The 22,743-nt window shown below is 30.4% G+C and overlaps 2 protein-coding genes and 2 long non-coding RNA genes across 4 annotated transcripts; all 4 read left to right on the plus strand.

Annotated features, from left to right (window-relative positions):
* Window positions 1-223: 223 nt before the first annotated feature.
* LOC140049337 (uncharacterized) lies at window positions 224-4,402 on the plus strand. Its single transcript, XM_072094209.1, has 3 exons — window positions 224-311; window positions 912-1,137; window positions 2,415-4,402. The coding sequence occupies exons 1-3, from the start codon at window positions 305-307 to the stop codon at window positions 2,545-2,547; spliced, it is 366 nt and encodes a 121-aa protein (XP_071950310.1). The 5' UTR covers window positions 224-304; the 3' UTR covers window positions 2,548-4,402.
* Window positions 4,403-7,922: 3,520 nt separating this feature from the next.
* Window positions 7,923-9,084, plus strand: LOC140049605 (uncharacterized). Its single transcript, XR_011845319.1, has 3 exons — window positions 7,923-8,062; window positions 8,316-8,468; window positions 8,753-9,084. It is a non-coding gene; the product is annotated as an uncharacterized lncRNA (long non-coding RNA).
* A 6,143-nt stretch (window positions 9,085-15,227) lies between these two features.
* Window positions 15,228-16,471, plus strand: LOC140049280 (uncharacterized). The gene is made up of 2 exons (XM_072094124.1): window positions 15,228-15,345; window positions 15,620-16,471. The coding sequence occupies exons 1-2, from the start codon at window positions 15,305-15,307 to the stop codon at window positions 15,855-15,857; spliced, it is 279 nt and encodes a 92-aa protein (XP_071950225.1). The 5' UTR covers window positions 15,228-15,304; the 3' UTR covers window positions 15,858-16,471.
* Window positions 16,472-16,975: 504 nt separating this feature from the next.
* On the plus strand, window positions 16,976-19,188 carry LOC140050106 (uncharacterized). The gene is made up of 3 exons (XR_011845364.1): window positions 16,976-17,192; window positions 18,393-18,611; window positions 18,888-19,188. It is a non-coding gene; the product is annotated as an uncharacterized lncRNA (long non-coding RNA).
* Window positions 19,189-22,743: the final 3,555 nt, after the last annotated feature.

Genomic DNA, 22,743 nt, shown 5'->3' on the forward strand with positions numbered 1-22,743 from the left:
CAAAGCTAAGATACTTATGTCTATAATTAATATTTCGTATAATTGGCCTCTGAGTTTTTCTTTATAATTATGTTTTATCCATATTTGCAAATAATATATGCATGAAAAATTGATCAATAAAGAAGTATTGTTGAGAGACTTATTTCAGTATATAAAATACGATATCATTACGCGAAAACTATAAAGCAGAGCAGAATTTCTCTCTTATGACAAAACGGTTCATAAACGAACTTCTGATAAACACGCTTAAACGATACTAATCTGGGGGTAATGGCTGATCAACCCAGAGACGAACCAGCGGCAAATGAAGGGTAAGATGCTAATCATATCTAAAAGTAAATTATATAGATATAGGCCTAGTATACTTAACAGTAATATTTACTGTCAAGTGTTTGACTTATTTTTACGGGTTAAAAGGTTCTATATTCGTTACCTTTCAAATAATACCGTTACTGAAGATCAAGAGACGTAGATGAATATTAAAATAAGTAGTAAGGATGGTGCTTATACATTTGACTAATTTCATCAAGAATTAGAATGTTTCAATTATATTATACTTCCATCTAAACTTTTTATAGAATATTTACTCGTAATATTATTAGTCCAGTTCATTTTAAATGAAATAGACAAAATTGATCAAATCAATGGAGGGCATATAACAAGATTGTTTGCGAAAGTCACACTTTACCACCTTAATAGAAGAAATACAAAAAAAAATAACTAAAATTCTTTTTGTATTTAACTGTTTCTAAATTACTTTAGAAAAAACTATTAGATTTGCGCTAGTTTGTTTGTAATACAATATCAAACAAGATAGTCTCTGATATGTTAAGATGTATATAAACGTTACTACATGATTGTCTCTGATATGTTACGTTACTACATGATTGTCCTTTGCTTTTTAACATCAGATGCCCACGCTGCCACAGGTCGTATTGGTATTACACTTATTGGATTCACCGTTTGTTCAACTGCAACTAAGAAAGATGATCTTTCACGTTTAAATATCATGCTATATGGACTAGGAATATACAACCAAATCATCAATGGGACAGTCAGTAAGTTATCAAGAGAGAGAAACCAAAAAAAAAAAGAAGAAGAAACTGAAACACTAATGATACAAACCAAATACATTGTGTAAGTACCTTTAATAGTAATGGGAGATTCAATACACCGTAAATAACTTTTTTTACTAACTTGTTCCATCTTGCAAGTGTGGAGGATGACAAATATTTCTCAAACTAAAAGTTCTCTACTTACAACATTCTGATATTTAGACCAAAATAATTGTCAGTACAGTACTACAATTTGAACATTTTTGTAATTTTGTTTATGAGTCTATATTTATTTTAAGATGTGTAATTCCTAGAACACTTTTTACTACTTTTTTTGTTTTTATACGCTATGAAAATGACAGCTACTATAATATCCAACTATAAACTTCCTAATTGTCGTACGACCAATGTTTCTATATTATATCTTGTTGACTAAAAAACCTTTAAAAAAGCAAAAGCTACAGGCCTACATTAATAGTTATTATGAACTTTTCGCTGCATTATATCTGATTATCTCTATCATCCTTTGTTGTTTCGTTATACAATTAGTATACGCATCAAGGTATATATTATCTAGATCTACTATTTGGTGATTTTTAATACACTACTACATGGGTGATAATATTAATTTGTTCATATTGTCTAAATTATGCATCTTATGAATATTTCATTGATTCATCTTTCACAATGAAATATCAATGCGCGAACTGCATTTACCCAATACGTTCAATTGTATCTATTCCATAAAATAAACTACACGACACTTATACACACTCATTTTAGAGAACATTCTAGTTCTGCATCTAAATTATATACGTAAGTTTTTACTCTGAAAACATGTCGGGTGGTAGTGGCCAACCAACATTCGAACCATCACCAACTGAAAAGGGGTAAGAATATCGTCTTTAATTAGTAAAGCAGATTATTGAAATTTATATTTAGCAGATAAATATTCAATGATAACAATTTTGAACTATTTCATATTAACAGTAATATGGAACTTAAATCGTTAAAATACAATTTTAATAAACATAATTAATTTTTTTTCGATCCAAGCCGTTTTGTTGTTTTTTAATACAAACATCAATAAAGGTTTTTGCTGGCCAACTTTTGTTAAGGCCAACTAAGACAGCATCGTACGACGAGGCCCGACGAAACGCCTCGACTCGTCGGTGCTGTCTGAACTGAATCCCGACGAGAGACCAGTCGTCTTCGGATAGCCTCGTCGTACAACGCAGTCTGAGTTGACCTTAATAATGACGCTGTCTGAGTTGGCCTTAATAAAAGTTTAATTTTGACAATTTTGAAATGTATTTTTAGTTGTTTCGAATGTGTAAAACGTTAATTATCTTTTGACAGAGATGACAAAGATACGACCGATACGTCAGGTGGTGAAAACACCGGAAGCACCACGAGCAAACGCAGTGGATGTCCGACATTGTTCACCTATTGTTCCGAATGGCCGGCTACAGATATTGATGTTAAACTGTAGATTTAATGATTCAGTAAATGTCACCAATCGTAAAGAAAAAATGGATACAACCTAATTACATTATTATGGCCATGGTTTCCCGTTTCATCTTTAAAAAATACTTGACACCAACTTCATCGTGAATAAATTTTGATCGTCAAGCCTACTTTCATATATTTTTATCCGCTATGAAAATATATAAAGTATGACAGGTACCTTTGAGCTTTTTTCAACTATAAACTTCTCAATTGCAAGTAATTTGTGGATGTTTCTGATATATGTTTACTCTCAGAACATCTAAAGAAAACAAAGCAACAAATATGAATAAGTCCCTGTGACACAGGCCTACAATGAAGATTACTATGAACATAGAAATAACTAACGCTCGGGACTAATGGACTTCTCTATTTCACACCAGACTGAATAGTACGTAAATTGTAGATGTTGCAATAATGTGATTTGAATACGTAAATATTGTTTATGAATTATTTTACTGAAGTAAGTGTTGTGGTTACTTAGCATCGTAACTCTCACTTAATTATCGCAGATTTGGAAATGGTAAATTTAAACAATTGTCAAAATATTATTCCTGTAATTTTGCGGTTTTTTGGTTTACCTTGTCATCATATTTGATAGGTATGTACCGCTCATATTGATGTAACTAGTTATGTATCCATTATATCATTGTTTGCTTTTTAATATACTGCTCTACTACAGATTGCCTAGGCATATGCATATACAATGTTTTTCTTTGGGTTTTTTTCTTAAAGCGTTTTGATTCTTAGTTTTTTAAGCAATTGTTATTAATTACTAATCCTTGTTTCGTCGTTAAAATAGTATACTTAGTTTATAACTACATTAATATACCTTGATGCACCTTGATATACCTTGATGCACCTTGATAAAACACGGTGTACCTTGATATACCTTGATGCACCTTGATATATCTTGATGCACCTTGATAAAACATGGTGTACCTTTATATACCTTGATGCACTTTGATATACCTTGATGCACCTTGATAAAACATGGTGTACCTTGATATACCTTGATGGACCTTGATAAAACATGGTGTACCTTGATATACCTTGATGCACCTTGATATACCTTGATGCACCTTGATAAAACATGGTGTACCTTGATATACCTCGATGCACCTTGATAAAACATGGTGTACCTTTATATACCTTGATGCACCTTGATATACCTTGATGCACCTTGATAAAACATGGTGTACCTTGATATACCTTGATGCACCTTGATATACCTTGATGCACTTTGATAAAACATGGTGTACCTTGACATACCTTGATGCACCTTGATATACTTTGATGTACCTTGATATACCTTGATGCACCTTGATAAAACATGGTGTACCTTGATATACCTTGATGTACCTTGATATACCTTGATGCACCTTGATAAAACATGGTGTACCTTGATATACCTTGATAAACCATGGTCTTGCGACTTTGAAGCTGCGCCTATGTGTTTCTCCATGCGTAGTTTTAGTTTTATAGTTGTTAAATTCACAATTTTAACGGTATGATTTTTTTAATACGCTAACTCTTAGAGTTCATATTGGGTTTGAGTTTATAGCATGATTTTCAAGAGTACGTTATTTTTACATTCTCCTTCTTTAAATACCATTTTTACATTTAAATAAATCTATTTATCGTATGTTAATTTATTGATGTTGACATTATAGTATAAACTTGGTTTATGTTTTTATTCCTACTCCATTTCTATTCTATTGAAGAATATATAAATGAATAAGAACCTACAGATATTCTTTTACTATGCCATTTCTTTACAAATTCATTGTAGTAACTTCTGGTAAAGTTTTGACACTGTTAGTTCTTAGAATATTGCTGATAAATTAAACCTTGCTTCATGAAATCGTGTCTCGTGTCTTTTTAAGCATTCATTATCTCTATTTATAATAAAATAGTGTTTACAGTGATCACGTCTAATCAACATATCAATATTAACTATCAACAGAGAATTTAAAGAGATTGTTAAGGAAGACATAAATCAACATCTCAATCGCAAAAAAATATATTTTTCTTAAACTCGACAGAGCAACATTGCACCATTGCAGCAGAATAACTTCACGTATATTCTTTAAACTTTAATAACTTGACTTTAGCTGCCACACCTAACCAATTTGCTGCTATACTCAAATGAGTCTCTACACAGTATAGGAAGAGGATGATGATGATAATGATGATGATGATGATGATGATTTTTTGACTTTATATTCAATAATATTAATAACTAAATTGACGTGTAACACAGATGATCTTGTAAAGAGTGATTACTGCTGCAAATGAAGAACAAACTAATAAGATATTCGGTAATACAGCATATCATTTGTATCACATGTGGTGCCTGTATCATATAAGGTCAGTGTATGAGTATGATACTAGGAGATACATGTGAAACACATGTGATTTTCCTATTCCTATGATACTGAGGCAATCTAGATACAGTACCGAGAATCGGGTGGTCTATTTTAGACGAAGTGATTCGAAAATATGGTGACATGGGACTGCTGACTCTTGTAGTGACAGTAATCATTACTTTAGAAGTCCCTGACCAATTTCATCTTTGTACATTGTATATATGTTTTGTTGGTCGAATAAATAAATTAAATGAAATGACAGTAAATAATACTTAAGGGGAAAGTTAATTCAAATAAGAACAATTTGGTATTTTGAAACATTTTTGTGATACATTTATACTAAAATAGAGAAAATTCATTATAAATAAAAGTTTAATCCTTTTCTCTGTTTTACTTAATATAAGCTTACATTACATGGACCTGAACTATGTAACTATTGAGTTACAAAAAACAGTTGAAATTAAAAGTTAGTTAAGTTAGTTTATATTACTTTGCATTTAATTTTGTAAAACAAAAACAACAACAATTATACAAGTAAAACAAATAAATAGTAGTTGTAACCACTATCTTAATTGGATGCAATTTTCATTCTAATTTAGTGCTTAGAACAATCTCATTGGCTGTTACTCGACGCGCTATGAATTAATATACCATACTATAAAAAGATATATAAATTGTTTTCATTCACTTTCTTTTTAAACGGAAATCCACCTATAGTTAAAAATGAATATTTAAAATAAAAAAGAAGTATTGTTAAGAGACTTATTTCAATATTATAAAATACGATATCATTACGCAAAAATACTATAAAAACATTAAGCCGAACATATTTTCTCTCTTATGAAAAAACAATTCATAAACTAACTTCTGATAATATTTCTTAAACGACATTAATCTGAACAAAAATGGGTGACGAGCCATCGCCAAATGAAAGGCAAGTAATACGTTATAGGCCTAGTATATTTAGCAGTATTATTTACTGTCGGTAATAGTTTACGATATATCTACAGATTAAAAAGGTTATATTAAGTTGCCTTTTAAATATATACCGTTATGTGGGAAGGGTTCATCAACAATTTGAATGAAAGTTAAATTTTACTCTAATGTCAAAATAAAATTTTTATTAAATATTAACTCATAATTGTAATAGTTCAGTTCATTTAATTAAAAATATAAACAAAATGTATTAAATCACAGTGGAGGATATGTTATACGATTGTTTGTATACACTTATATTTAAAAAAAACTAAAATAAAACTAATTTTTGTATTTAGCCTTAATTTATTTACATTAAGTTTAATTTTGCTTTAGTTTGTTAGCTAGTTTGTTAGAGAATACCAATCAAGATAGTCACTGATATATTACGTTAAGATGTATATAAACGTTACTACATGATTGTTCTTTGCTTTTTAACATCAGATGTGAATACTGCCACAAGAAGTATTGGATTTATAGGATTCACCGTCTTTTCTTCTGCAGTGGGAAACCATGATCTTTCAGATATTGACAACCAAAAAAGAGAAATTGGAACACAGAGGATACGAAGCAATTAATACACTATGTGTATAACTTTCATAGTACAGTAGTATAGTGGTATATAACAATACACTGAAAAGCAAATATGGGATTAACTTCTGAGTGAAAACCTAATCGCCAGGCATACGTACAGATATTTATTTTTATGGAGTATGACAACTATATTTCTCAACTACAAACGCCTATTTACACCATTTATGGTAGGCCTACCGAGATTTGTAACTGCAACAATATTTGTAATACAATAACACACACATTATTACTGTAGTATTTTATGTGCATAACATTGAAATATAATAATACTATATGTTACAGATATCTGGACCAAATTTGAATCAAATGATGTACAAATATTCTGAACATCTTTGTAACTTTGTTGTACATCATACATTATTTTAAAATCTTATGAAAAAAAAATTGCCCATATGATTATGATTAGAACATTTTTATTAGAAGAGTCAGTAGTTATAACAATTTTCTGGATTGCAATTTTATAGTTGTAAATCTAGCATTTCAATGTAACATTGTTTATCTATTAGTGATTCCGTTAAATTCAGATGCCCGGTTTTAGTATTTAATTTATTTGCAAAAGCTTCGTAGCATTCTCAAATATTTCCGGTATGATTATTAAGTTTGACAATTTGTAAGCGTTCAAAAGTAGACTGCTGCTAAATAAACCTTGTTTTATGAAATTGTTTGTCATAATTTGTTTTTTTTTTCTCTAGCAAAAATATATGTTTTTCATAAACTTGACAGAGCAACATTGCATCTCTACTGCTCTACTTTAAACTTAAATAACTTGACTTGTCTTCCATACTAAACCAATGATTTCACTGTATATTCAATATTAATGATAATAAAAACATGGCTGCAGTTGCATGCTCAAGTTTACCAACCGACCAACCGACCGACAAACGGACCGACGGACCAACCGACCGACTGTAGAGTCGAGTTGCACGCGACTAAAAACGTAACTCACATCACCATCTAAAGAGTGAGGATGCAGATGAAAGCACTAATAAGATTTTCGGTAATACAGCATCTCCAGTATCATAGGAATATTCGGTAATACAGTATCTCAGTTTATCACATGTGATGGCTGTATCATGTAAAGGTAGGTTATGGTATATGGTAGTAGGAGATACATATGAAACACTTGAGACGCTGTATTACCAAATACTGAAGAAATCTAAATACAGTGGTGATTTTGAACTTTCAAATAAATGATTCGAAAACTACGTGACCTTTTCTATACATTGTAAAGTTCTGGTAAATCCTATTTCCAACTTTAAACTAAAGACAAATAGGAAGCAATCTTTTTACTACAAGTATTATGTTATAAATGTATAGTATTTTGATATCTCTCTCCGAAAGAAATATCAATGCGCAAATGCATTCAAGCAAATGCACCCAATTGTTTACTGGAAAAGTGTCTATTTATATGCCAATTGTACCATTGGTAATAGAAAGCCTACACAAGTTAATACATATCGACGACTGTTTAATAAAGAAAAAAATATCTTATTTTTACGCTCCTAATTCTTTCGAGTTCTTTGTGAAGATGAGTAATCAATGTATAGATCAACCAAGTCCAAAGTAAGTTACAACTTATCTTTTACTAAATAATATTAAAATATTGTTATTATGTGTACGTCACACAAAGATATATTACAGAACAATTATCAGATTGAATTTTACTTGTGTGATTTAATAAGATACTATCTGAGAGAAAGCCTAAATTAATAGTGTGTACGTATATCAATAAATTATGCGCATTATAATCATAATAATGTCATGATGAAATGTAATGTGTTTATGATATTGACTAATAGTATATATCTCTATGCAGTATTTTGAGAAAATACCCACGTTGTAAAGTTCTTGCTTATGTCGTCGTCATTCTAGCTGCAATATATTGGTGTTGTGGTTTTGGATATTTCATTTCTGTCATTGTTTAGTTTTAAAAAGAAAACATTAGTATGTGTGCTTACGTCACGTCAAGGTATGTACATCTAAAACTACTATTTTGTAATTATTCGACTATGAACAAATACATGCAGTATTATAATTATTTACATTATAAACATTTTTTTTAATGATTACCTTTTTATAAATTAGTGTATTTTTGTACACTTGGCCATTAAACACTCGTTCACACCAGTAATGCTTAACCAACCCTAACATAGAATCTATTCAAACTCTACCTTGTTAAAAAAATTACCAAAACGCTACATTCTACATAAAGTAAATATCAAGACCTATTATTGAGTATGTTTTTAATTTCAGGAAATCGTAATTATTTAACTATGGAGCGCACACAAACAACGTAATATCTGGAAGAAACCCCTAAATTGGGCATAATTTAAAGAATAAAAACAATTCTGTTTTATGTTTAATCTTTCAACAATAAATAGCTTGATCAGAGTCTGTTGAGGCCAACCAACATATGCAAGACTACAGCAAAGGTAGTACTTAACCAAACCCAACTTAAGCACCAACAAATACTAATCATCTATGGAAACAGAATAATATAATTATACACATTATTGAAAAAAAATAAAACCTCTAAAATATAAAGAATGTATAATAAATAACAATATCATCTTTACGAAATACTGTAGATCAATAAAATAAAGTTAGATAATATGTACATTTCTACAATTTATTTCTATGCAATGTAGCGTTAATACTTATAATAATGATGATGATGATGATAATGATGATGATTATGATGATGATAATGATGATGATGATAATGATGATAATAATGATGATAATAATGATGATGATAATGATAATAATGATAATGATAATGATGATAATGATGATAATGATGATGATGATAATGATAAGGATGATCATAATGATAATAATGATGATAATGATGATAATGATGATGATGATGATAATGATGATAATGATGATGATGATGATAATGATGATCATGATGATGATGATACTAATAATGATGATGATGATGAGATGATGATGATGATAATGATGGTGATAATGATGATGATAATGATGATAATGACGATGACGACGATTATGACAATGACAATTATGATGATGATGACGATGATGATGATAATTTGGATGACTATGATGATGATGATAATGATGAAAATTATGATGATGATAATGATGCTGATGATAATAATAATGATGATAATAATAATAATGATAATAATGATGTTAATAAAGATGATAATAATGTCGACGACGATGATAATAATGACGACGGTGGCGGCAGTGGCGGGGGCAGCGGGGGCGACGGAGGCGGGGGCGGCGGTGGCGACGGCGGTGGCGATGGCGGTGGGGGCATATTTATTATGTCTAAGGGTTAGCACCAAACAACTTACTGGTATAATATATTATATGATAATTGCTATATAATGTAACACTGTTATACTAAAATAGTATAAGTTCTTCACATATAAAATAGGTCTAAACGTTGTATTATCAAAATATCATCTGTGTCATTATTTGAGTCTAGATCTATATTAGGATATTTAAGCTGAATATCACTCATTTTCAGTAGTACCTATAAGGGTGGTGCTAAAGTTTACACATAATTATTATGTGTATCTAAACTAACAGATCTCGAATCATATTATGTCGTTCTATCAATTTGCCCTCCTGCTTTGTATCAGGTAATTTCGATTACTACTAGTAGTCCAGTCAATCTAATGATATACCCACCACAAATTGCAATAGTAACAAAGCAAGTATTTTTGAATTCCATATAAAGTGTAGAACGACATACTAAAAGTCACCGAAAATCCAAGCATTGGGTCAAGGGGTCAGAGATCAATAAAGGTCATTTTAAGTCAAGATTAATATGCCCCATTAATTACATATATTTAACCATTTGAAATACATTATATACAAGTGTGATTTATATCATCCGAAAGCTTATTAAATTTCCTATTCAGTGATATCAAACTTATAGTCATAACATTTTATTTAGCATGTCATTTTTGCGGAAAAACACAACAAAATGTTTCAATTTTGGCTAAAAATGTTGTTTTCGCTGTAAACAACAACGGTATATACACAGAGATACCCATGGGGTGAACATTTCAGTCCAAAGCGATACACATGACCAGCTCAAGATGCAGATGAGTGACATCTCCGTTCCTGTTACTTCTCGATGATCTACATTCCATTTTTTCCAGATGGCATTTGTGTTGCCATGGTTACACTATTTATATTGGGACGTATAAGTATTTTAACGATTTTTTAACCAGTAGAAATACAAAGATGTTCAACAGCAGTTTGACAATGACCTCCATGTTGTATGACATTCGGAACCATCTGGGCTGGATTGTCAACAGACCTGGTGATTGAAAAGGTTTCTATGAGAAGCCTCAAAGAAAACCAGGTTTGACAAGAGATTTAGGAATGAGTACATTCAGACCAAATCTGCGCTGTATGTAATGCCTTTGCAATAGTATCAGGGCGTTACTCCAACAGCGGCCAACATAAGACCTTGTGGCCACACGTCAGGAACACAATGGCAATTGAAAAATCCATTTGGTTACGACTCAGAGACTTCATACCATTGACATGGGAGTTACTGCAGGTGACTCGGAATATTGGCAATGCGGTATTAAGCATTGAATATTTTGGAAGGATGTTAGGCCAGAAAGTCTTGCAATGTATTCAAGATCCTGGCAATAAAGTACATACAGGCAAATATGTGTGCATAGATCCTACAGTTCCAGAGGAGACTCGAGGTGACAACAAGGAAGTTTTTGAACATGAACTTTGTTATCCACCAGCACTTTTTGAAACTACCAACTTACAATACTTTCAGCTAATAAACCAACATGATGCCATGTGGAAACAACTTCTTATGAATAGTCTAACACATCCAACTCACAGAATGCTGTCCAGTAAGCCTACATTTTAGATGGTAGTACTCTACTTCACAGCATTCCATGGAATAGTGTAGAGACTTATGATGCGATCTGTAAAAAATATTGCCCTGCCATCATAGTCTTTGATGATTATGAAAGCGCCAAAGACGGCGCACATGGTAAGGCGGGTCAGGTGGTAGTGTCCCTGTACATTTTACCAGTGACATGTTCCACAAAATAGGATCACTTTCTGTAACAAACAACAATTTATAAATCTTCGTAACTAGTAATTGAACAACATGGCAATGAGTGAATGCAGCTGCTGATGCAGATGTTATTTCGGATAGTACAAAAAAACCATTGAATCAGCAAACAGGAAAACATCTGTATCCGATGACTTTTTAGAGACATCTGTGATAACCTTCTGTTTGCTCATGCGATACTGGTGACACAACATCCAGAGTTTTCGGAATTGGAAAACAAGTGGCTCTAAAAAAAGCTTGTCATTGCACTTATTTCTTCAGTCTTCAGATGCAAACAAGATACAAAGGATGACATTGTGGTTGCTAGAGAAAATGATTTAGTGTGTCTGTACAATGGATGACCTGGACAGCGTGGAATGCCTTTGACTCCATCCCATCTACAAGTACAACCTCGCATATCGCCAACTTCATAGTCGTACCACAACCAAGGTACTTAACATCATGTTCAAGTTCAAGTTATCTTTTAGCAATGGAGTGGGGTTGATATGTGTACCGAGGACTGGGGATGGAAGATCAGATGATGGAAACATGGTTTCTCTACACACAGACTTAAAGCCAGCACCTGAGTATCTCCTTGAAGCATTCAGGGGTAACTAGAACTACATGTGATGAATGCAATGGCATTGCACTGTACTAATACCCGAACAAGAAAGTGATACTGATGACATAGTTGTGAGTCCATTTCTATTTGAAGGATTAAAGAATATCATCCCACACGGGGCAATTCAAATAAAAAGTTCTGGATTAAAATGATCTTACAAAATATACAAAAATATCACAATACACAGTACAATATAACAAGAGTCAAAGTTCAAGAAATTAAGAGTCGGATGGCAACTGGCAAAAAAGAATTTCTTTTCCGGTTTGTTCTACATGCCGGGCATCGAAAGCGACGCCCATGAGGCATGAGCTCGAAATCACTGAACAAGGCATGGTTAACATTTTTTAGAATAGCTCTATTTTTTTCTAGAGTTTGCATGTCACAGAAGGAAGACAAGCTACGAAGTTGACAACCTATTAATTTAGAACTTAAATTAACAATTCTTTGTAGTGAGTTTCTCTCTTTGACCCTATTAAGACTAAAAAACCAGCATATAAAGGAAAACAGTTAAAACGTTCTCAATAAAGGAATTATAAAAAAACCTGAGAATTACTTTATCGACATTAAAATGGTTCAGCTTCCTTAACAGATAAAGTCTATGGTGTCCTTTCTTTACTATTGCCTCTGTATTTAATTCCCAGCTGAGATTGTCCTCAAAATATAGTACCTAGGTATTTAGGAATGGACAATATCACTGGTTCGTCATTTATGAGGGATACCAGAGGGCTGCGTCATTTCTCCTTCCTAAAATCTACAATCATCTCCTTGGTTTTGGTCACATTGAGTTCCAAGTAGGAGTTTCCATAAAATTAGATAAAACCTTCTAATGCGGGACCATGACCGTCCTGTGAATTTTTAAGGAGAGACAGCAAGACAGTGTCGTCAGCAAATTTGACAAGATGACTATTGTCCTGTTTGCTGCGACAGTCATCCGTGTATATAATATACAGGAGATGAGAGAGGACGCAACCCTGGGGCGATCCAATACTTGTCATTACGTACATTCATTGATACTAAAATCATCAAAAATCTATCTATAGTTAAATCATGAGTTGATTCCAAATTATCAAGACTCATTAATTAATCAACAATAGTACATACCGCTAATGAATTTCAATATTCTTCTAGCTAGCATCATTTTTCCTATTTCATAACGATACAATAGGTACAGGAAAAACATTATTTGCACCAAATACTTGCAAAATATACATAAACATAATTTAGTTTTACCCTATTTAAAGAAAATTTGAGTTTTCGTAAAAGGTCACTGACCTCTATAGTTACAGAACAACTGTTGTATCAATTAGTTTTTAGAGTAAGAAATACATATTATACACATTTGTAGTTATTTAGATGTTATTGGCAGGCATAAATGTTACCTACTACTACACTACCTGTTGTTGATAACAATTTATCATTATTATAGGATTATTATTTTTATTTGAGTACATAATTAATTCAAAATACTTAACATCATTTTTCCTATTTCATATGACGATAGGTACAGAAAAAACACAAGTTTCATCAAATGCAACGGCAATTACGGAATAAGACATTTTGTTAGGAAAAATTTGAGTTTTTGTAAAAGGTCAATGACCTTTTGACCTCTAGTTAAGTATAACTGTTGTATTAATTGTTTTTTTAATGTATATTAGTAGGATATATATACTCTACACATTGGTACTAAAGCTATTTAGATATGATTATAAAACAATGGATTATAGGCATAAACGCTACCCCTACCCAAAAATTGTTTACATTACATTTGATCAAGAATCAATTTCAATAAGAATAGTACATCATTACTTTTAAAATTCTTCTAGTTAACATCATGTTTCTTATTTTATATATCGATAAGTACAGAAAAAACACAATTTTGATTAAATGCATCCACAATTATGGCATACGATATAACAGTTAATCATTTTTTAAAGGAAAAAAATGAGTTTTTGTAAAAGGTCAATAACCTTTTAACCTCTAGTTATATAAATAAGTGTTGTATTTTGTTTTTTTAAATTGCATATTAGAAAGAAATATATATTCTACACACTGATATCAAGATTATTGAGATTGGATTATAAAACCACAAGTTACGGGCATAAATGTTACCCCCTACCCCAAAAATATTTACGGAATAAAATCCCTATATAGTTGTTGAGATTACGTAAAAAATAGTGTGTTCCAATGCTTCAATTTTCGGTGACTTTTAATATGTCATTCTAAACTACAGTTGGAATGAAAAAATCAATGTTTCGTTACTATTGCAATTTGTGGTGGGTTTACCTCTAAATATCACTAGATTGACTGGACTATAGTCACGAGGAACAGACAAACTGAAATTTTAGTTGAAAGACAAAACAACATTCCTGCTTAGCAAGTATCAATTCATCTTCTAAATTAAAACCAAAGAAAACCATCTATAAATTATTATGATTATCATTATTGTTAATATCACATTAAAAGAATATAAATACACATTAAGGACTGTGTTTAATCATATATAAATACACTTTCAGTATATCATAATACAATTCTCATTTTGTTCAAAAAATAATTTGTTTAAACAATGTTGTATAGGAGCTCATGGAATTCATTTTGTTTGTACCAATACTAATTGTATTAAATCTCCCTAAATCTAACTTATTGTCTTTGTATTAATTCATTTTTGTTTCATGGAATTCGAGAGAGTCGTCTTCAAATTTGGTCAGTGTATCATACTGTATCATACTGTATCATACTGTATCATACTGTATCATACTGTAGTCATTTTTTACTATTGTACATTTTCATTTTCTTCTGGAAAATTGTTTTTATATCTGAGAAAATGTATTTTCACTTGATCTATTTAAATAATGTTGTTGATCGTCTTTCCTCAAATGAATAAAAGTGCAAACACAGTATTGTTATCTATGCAATGCAATTATATCTACCTCACTGGTCTACGTTATGACACGTTATTTATTTTGGGGGTTTTCGTATCACTACGCGTACTCTGTGTACGTCAATACCATACTATAAAAAGACCTTTTGAAAAATAATTATCATTAGTGTGTACAATTCACTTGCTGAACAACATAATCTATATATAGTTAAAGAGAAATATTTTAACAGTATGGCTTTCAGGGATCAACCTGGTGCAAACCGAAGAAATGGGTAAGTTTACATAGGCCTAGTAAAAACATAAATACTTGTTAGCTAGACAAACTAATCATAATTACACAGATTTTTTTTTTTTTTTAAAGACAATAATTAAGCAAAAGAAAAATGTCACCGGTTCCTTTGCTTTCTAAATTATTATGGTTCTGGAAAGATTACTTATAACTTTTAGCTTCTATGATTAGTGTCTCTAACAAAATACTAGATTTGAACGTCACCCAATTCCAAAATGCCTAAAATCATACTCGTAAATTTCTATTGTTGAACTTAGTTTTCAGATATTTGTGAACAATCTTCAAGGTCAAGCTATACCATTTGACGTATATCCTGATACAGATGTAATGGGACTAAAAGATATGATATTCCGGAGATTTGGGGTTGCCGTAGGAAATCAACGACTATTGTATGGTGGTAGTCAGTTAAACGACGGGGACACCATGGAATATCTCGGCATTCGAATGGGAATGCAAGCAACAATTCACTTAGTTCTACGAGTACACGGAGGATAGTAAAACAGTAATGATTAAAAACTGCAAATTATGACATAGAAAAGAGATAATGTTTTTGTTATCGCATTGAAGATGGACTTTAAGAATTCTTTTGCTAAATTAGTTATATATATATAGGTCCTATGTGATATTTATATTAATTAAGTAAAACATACGATATTACCATGGTATTAATACTGTGCTTACTTTCATTCTTTTAATTAAGAATAAGTTAAGTTACACGGGTTTAATTATATATGTTGACTTTTTTTCACTGTTGTTGGTACGTGGTACTTGGTAATTGACTCTTCATTCCTTGGGGTAGGGTCCTCATCTTTATATAGGATATTTCTTTTTAAGTTATTGTATTTTTCTATTTATCATATACTTTAAGATCGCGTAATTATTAAGTATTTAGTATTCTTAAAACTCGTTATTTCTACCTTGTGAACCATAAATACGTAATTATAAAATATTTAGTTAATAACTTATAAATAACTTTATAGTTGCCCTTAAATTTTTAAATTTTAATATTGTAAAGGAAATTCATATTCCTTTTATTTTGTATAGTTATCTTAGATATCAATTTCAAATGTAGCTATTGTTCTGTTTTTTTTTAAAAATAATTAGTGAATATTATAAATGTAGAATATTAAAGGCAATTATGTAGTTAATTTATAATATTTAAACTAATATATAGAATGCTCTAAAACTCATCGATATTATTATTATTTCAATAAATATATATTCGAATTAAAAATACATGATTTTGTTCTTTATTTATGGGTGTAGGCCTAATATCTAGCTACTTAATCATAGAGGTGATGATAAGGTGATGATGATGATAATATTGACAAGTTGACAGGATGAGGTGATGATCATGACGGTAATATAAGTGAAAAAAGAATGATGACAATAATGATTATGACGATGGTGATACAACATAGTGTCGACAATAATACGGAAAACAAGAATCGCCATCGATGACACATTGATCTTATTGATTATCATGATTTAAGATTCTTGGAGCTTTTTCTCAAATATGCACTTATTAAAAGTACTGTACTTTTAGTCCATGGCCATAGGGAAGAGTTAATTTTTTGTATATTAACACGATTTCTACCTATTGAACTGGCCTATGATATACTATTATTCACTTACTTCCACTAATCACAGCATTATCACACTAAGATTATACATTGTATTACTACGCGTCTATGTATCAATATTCCAAGGGTATAACCAGATCATTTATGAAAAATAAATAATCTTTTGGTAAACGGAAATATAGTCCAAAAACTACTCGAGGTAAAATATGGCTAATCAGTTTGAACCAGGTGCAAACCAAATAAATCGGTAAGTACACGCAACCCCTTTACATTTTAGGCTACACTGGTTTAAAGTGATCAAAATAAGATACATAACTTGTAGGTCTACCATCACCATCAATATCCTTTCTTTCAAAAAATGTTCAAATAAAGTATATTCAGCAGAGACATCGTTCATCAGAGTCGGAACAATTTATTATTTATTATTTATTATTTTTCTATTTATGATTTAGGATTTATTATGATTTGTTATTTATGATCTATTATGATTCATGATTTATTATTATCATTAATGATTAATGATTAATGATTCATGATTAATGATTCATGATTTATTATTATCATTAATGATTAATGATTAATGATTCATGATTTATTATTATCATTAATGATTAATGATTCATGATTCATGATTTATTATTATCATTAATGATTAATGATTCATGATTTATTATTATCATTAATGATTAATTATTATCATTAATGATTAATTATTATCATTAATGATTAATTATTATCATTAATGATTAATTATTATCCATGATTCATGATTTATTATTATCATTAATGATTAATTATTATCCATGATTCATGATTTATTATTATCATTAATGATTTATTATTATCCATGATTCATGATTTATTATTATCGATTAATGATTTATTATTATCCATGATTCATGATTTATTATTATCCATGATTCATGATTTATTATTATCCATGATTCATGATTTATTATTCATGATTTATTATTCATGATTTATTATTCATGATTTTGCTGATGTATTACGTATAACGTATTACGTATTACGTATTACGTATTACGTATTACGTATTACGTATTACGTATTACGTATTACGTATTACGTATTACGTATTACGTATTACGTATTACGTATTACGTATTACGTATTACGTATTACGTATTACGTATTACGTATTACGTATTACGTATTACGTATTACGTATTACGTATTACGTATTACGTATTACGTATTACGTATTACGTATTACGTATTACGTATTACGTATTACGTATTACGTATTACGTATTACGTATTACGTATTACGTATTACGTATTGCGTATTACGTATTACGTATTGCGTATTGCGTATTGCGTATTGCGTATTGCGTATTGCGTATTGCGTATTGCGTATTGCGTATTGCGTATTACGTATTATTTATTATTTATTCGTTTTCACTAATTGTAGCTTATCTAAAGTTAGATTTCAGATACATGTTACATTTAATGGAATGCAGAGACACTTCAACGTATTTCCTGAAACATTAGTAGAAGAACTTAAAAGAATGGCATTCAATAGTTTCGGAGTTGATGATGGAAGTTTAACCTTTAATGGTGTAGAACTAGTGAATGGTAACACCATGGCAAGGTGCAATATTATAGTAGGGTCCAACATTACCTTGCACGATTCATCATGCTGTAGGTAGGTCAATCCAAAACGCGTTTTCAAATTTTGTAATTACTGATTAATCATTTTCCAACCAGACATTCAATAATTCATTCATTTTCATGTGTTTTATTTTTAAAATACACTATTTGTTATTTTAATATAACACTATGGCAATTTGGAATAGAGTGAAGATATTTCCCAATGGGATCTATTTTAAATATGTAAAACTACTTGAAAACTGCAATAACTAACGTAAAATGGTGTCTTTAAATCATGGCCTATTAATGTATATTATTTGTTTAATTTCAGAATTTCGTAATCAGTTACCATGGAAAGTGAATACAAGTAATTGCTGATTAGCCGTACCAGAAAATTGGAAAAATGCAGCTGATAACGGACAAATAAAGCAATTCAGTATTCAGTATAATCATTACCGGTACTATTACTGTTAATTAACTTATTAATGAATAAATAAAATTGTTTACAGCATTTAACAATTTTTTTTAAAATGCTGTAGGTCAGTAATAAAAGTTACCTAATTAAATATACATATAAAAATACATTTCTACAATTTATTTTTAAATAAATGCTATTTCTATTGATAACACATAAAATCGTTGGTGATAAGGATACCCGATGATGACGACAATGACGATGATAATAATAATAGATGGTGATTATGGTAATAATGATGATGACTATATTAAATATCCATAATCATGGTCGGCTATAGTGAAAAAGTGATAATAATGATATGATGATGCAAACGGCTAAATAATGGCTTCGGTGATAATAATAATAATAATAATAATAGTAAAAAGACGGTTTGCTTTCTAAACTAAGACACGTACAAATATATTCACCATTTCTCTAATTAAAAAGAGACAATGAAGATGTATATATTTAAACCAAGTAAGTTAAAAGTGGTTAGGACACAAACATTTATTCCATAATTTCTTTTTTAACTTTTAACTCACTGTGAGCCGAGCGGTTAAGACAGTGGAACCGTAATTACATAGCCATAACATCGGCAGGGGTTCGAGGCTCACTCACTCCATGGTTCTGGTGGTAGAACGAGTCTTCTCAGATAAGGACTATAAACCGTAGGTCCAGTGTACACATCTAGCTCGTGTGCACTTTAAAGAACCTAGTACATCTTTCGAGACGAGTAAGGGGTTACTCAGGTGTATTAGTACATCACAGCCACTGGTCACCAACTGGGCCCTCTGGGAGACCAGTCTTTGACTGAAGAGGTTACCCAGTATAAATATATATTTCAATCTAATCAATTTTTTAATTCTTCACTGGCCATTCTATCGAGAATATGAAGAGATTGGTCTTAGTTATTTGTGGGTCGCGCCATGATACACTTACTAGATTACTATTTACTAATGTGATCTAGAGGTTCTATCTCATAGAGCCCAAATTCATAGTGTGAAGGTAATACACTGATGTATTTTATGACATTGACTAATATTATTATGTGTCTATTTGTGCAGTAATAAGGAAGATGAATCGTGTTGGTTTTGGCTCTTTATTGTAATAATCTTTATTTCTATCATCATGATTATTGCCGATTTCATATATTTCATTGTTGCCGTTATCTTTTAGAAACATAAGAGTTGGCATTTACGGTAACGTAAATTTGATCTTTGTCAATGTATTCAGACCCTATTATTTGGGTGGTGCCGACGGAAACCTAAACATTACATTAATTAGTTATACATTACTCTATACATTTTGACAACCATTTTCATTTATACTTTGTATACTAACATTGTTTTTAAAGTCAGGCTCACTGACGTTACTTCTTAATTATCATACAATCATCTTCCTGTCTGCATTATTAATATATATTAATACGCGTATGTATGTACGGAGACTATAAAAAGATCATTTTAAAAGACAAATTCATTTTCTTGGCAAGCGGATTCTATTTATAATCAAGGAATACTATTTTGTACACATTTTAAAAACATGGCTGAAGTGTTTCAACCAAGTCCAAACCCAAAGCCACCACCAGTAGAGTGAGTACACGTAACCTTAGACCTGTAATTTGCCAAAGTATACATACAATTGTATTATTATAAATAATGATATCAAATGCAATGTGTTTTTAGTTTAAAAAGTTAGCAAATCACTACTAATAGATGTTTGGGCATTATTCTATTTGTCATAGACATTGTCCTTTTCAATAAATTCCCTAGTTATAGAATGTCATTCGTCACTAATTTCAGTTATCTAAATTAGATATAAGGAAATAAAGGTGAAACTGAAGAAAAGCATTGATGCCAACAGGAAAACTTACATACTTAAAAACGTTGATTCAACCATGAAAGTAAAAACATTTATTGAACGGATACAGGATAAATGGGAAGACGACGATGAGGATGAGGGCAACGGCGAGGGCAACGGCAAAGGCAAAGTTAAGAAGTTATATTACAATAAAAAACTGCAAAAAGAGGATGATATACTAAGCTCTGTATTAAAGTAATAGAGTAATATAATTCAACTGGTCACATTAGGCAGACTAGGATAGCGTGAGTAAAAATATTTGTCTAAGGCTGAAAAATAACATAATACATAGTGCTCCGGTTTTATCAAGATTACTGATTATAAAAATGAAAATTTAAAAAAATACTTATTACACAATATAGGGTACCGTTGTACACAATATAGGGTACTTTTGTTATTGTACAAAATATTTCCACCGGCTTTGATTTAATTGCCTTACTATTGCCTAAGAAATATTTAAACAATATATATATGTCCACCCAGGCAGCACTTGCCAGCTTTATACTCTGACGTTATCCAAATTCCTTCACTTGCACTGATGAAGGGCTAGTGTTGCCCGAAAGCTCTGCTAACTTTTCTGGCTGTTTACTTTATCATTTTGATTTAGCTTTTCGCTTTTTATTTTTGTATCTCCATTGAGATCCAGCCACTGATACCCACAGCATTGTCATTTTTTTCAGTAATTTGCCTTTGGATTTATATATATATATATATATATATATATATATATATATATATATATATATATATCTTTTTTATTTTATTTTTATTTATTCAATTTTCTGCCATATACAATACAAAGAAAACAAAACAAATATAAGAGGCAAGGAAAGACCAAACAGGTGCTAAACACCTATGCTAGTTGGTCAACAAAGAACAGAGCACAGAAATAAACCAATACAATCTCAAAGAAACAAAATTACGTTCTACAATTAAAGCATCTACAAGAAAACTACACACATTTTCAATATCAAAGTTATTTTTAAAATAAATATTGAGATAATTTAATAATTTAGGTTTTAAAAGAAATATCTAAATTGCGAATTTCACCGGGTAAGTTGTTCAAAATTCTGGTAATATTAATATATATCAATTATTAATTAACTAATAACCATGACTTTTACTGAAAATAATGTATTGTTTCATTTCAGGATTTTGATTGCATTGTGTAACTACAACGTTCCTGTTGGTCATCGTTCGTATTAAAATGACTTTAAAGATATATTGTCCCCCTAAAAAAATATTTGTTTAAATTTTTTTGTTGAATATGTTATTTTAATGTCACATAATAGTTATTCACTCTCACAAAAAATTGGGTCTGAAAAAAATTTATTTACCTGAGAAAAATGTAATTTAAAGCAAAAAATGGTCAAATTGTCTGGAAGACAATGAATTTTTGGGTAATTTAACTGTTTATTTTGTCTTTTTATAGGTGAAATAATGTTTGTCCCCCCCCCCCCCGTTTTTTTTCTTATGGAAGTGAACAACTTCATTAAAACTGCAAAATGGCCTATTAAAAGTCCGATTTTAAAAATCTTTATTTTTCATGATTTTGGGGGACAATACATCTTTAAATAAAATGAATATCATATTATTTACAAAAAATACTATATATAATTGTATTTTTTTTAATGTCAAGTAAATAATAATAATAATAATATTTATAGAGCGCACATATCCACCAAGTTCTCAAGGCGCTTGTAAAAACCATGAGATAAATATTAAATGTGCTTAATTAGACTATACTAATTAGTTATGCATAATGTGAGAATTAATTAATATTATTATTAATTATTGAATATCATATTATTTACAAAAAAATACTATATATTATTGTTTTGTTTTAATGTCACGTAAATAAATATTAAAT

Source organism: Antedon mediterranea, chromosome 5 (assembly GCF_964355755.1).
Source record: "Antedon mediterranea chromosome 5, ecAntMedi1.1, whole genome shotgun sequence".
Lineage (NCBI taxonomy): Eukaryota > Metazoa > Echinodermata > Crinoidea > Comatulida > Antedonidae > Antedon > Antedon mediterranea.

Coding starts and splice junctions, on each gene's coding strand:
- LOC140049337 (XM_072094209.1), top strand. Junction 1,138..2,414: donor ATACAAACCAAATACATTGT/GTAAGTACCTTT, acceptor ATCTTTTGACAG/AGATGACAAAGATACGACCG.
- LOC140049280 (XM_072094124.1), top strand. CDS start 15,305: ATGGCTTTCAGGGATCAACCTGGTGCAAACCGAAGAAATGG. Junction 15,346..15,619: donor GGTGCAAACCGAAGAAATGG/GTAAGTTTACAT, acceptor TGTTGAACTTAG/TTTTCAGATATTTGTGAACA.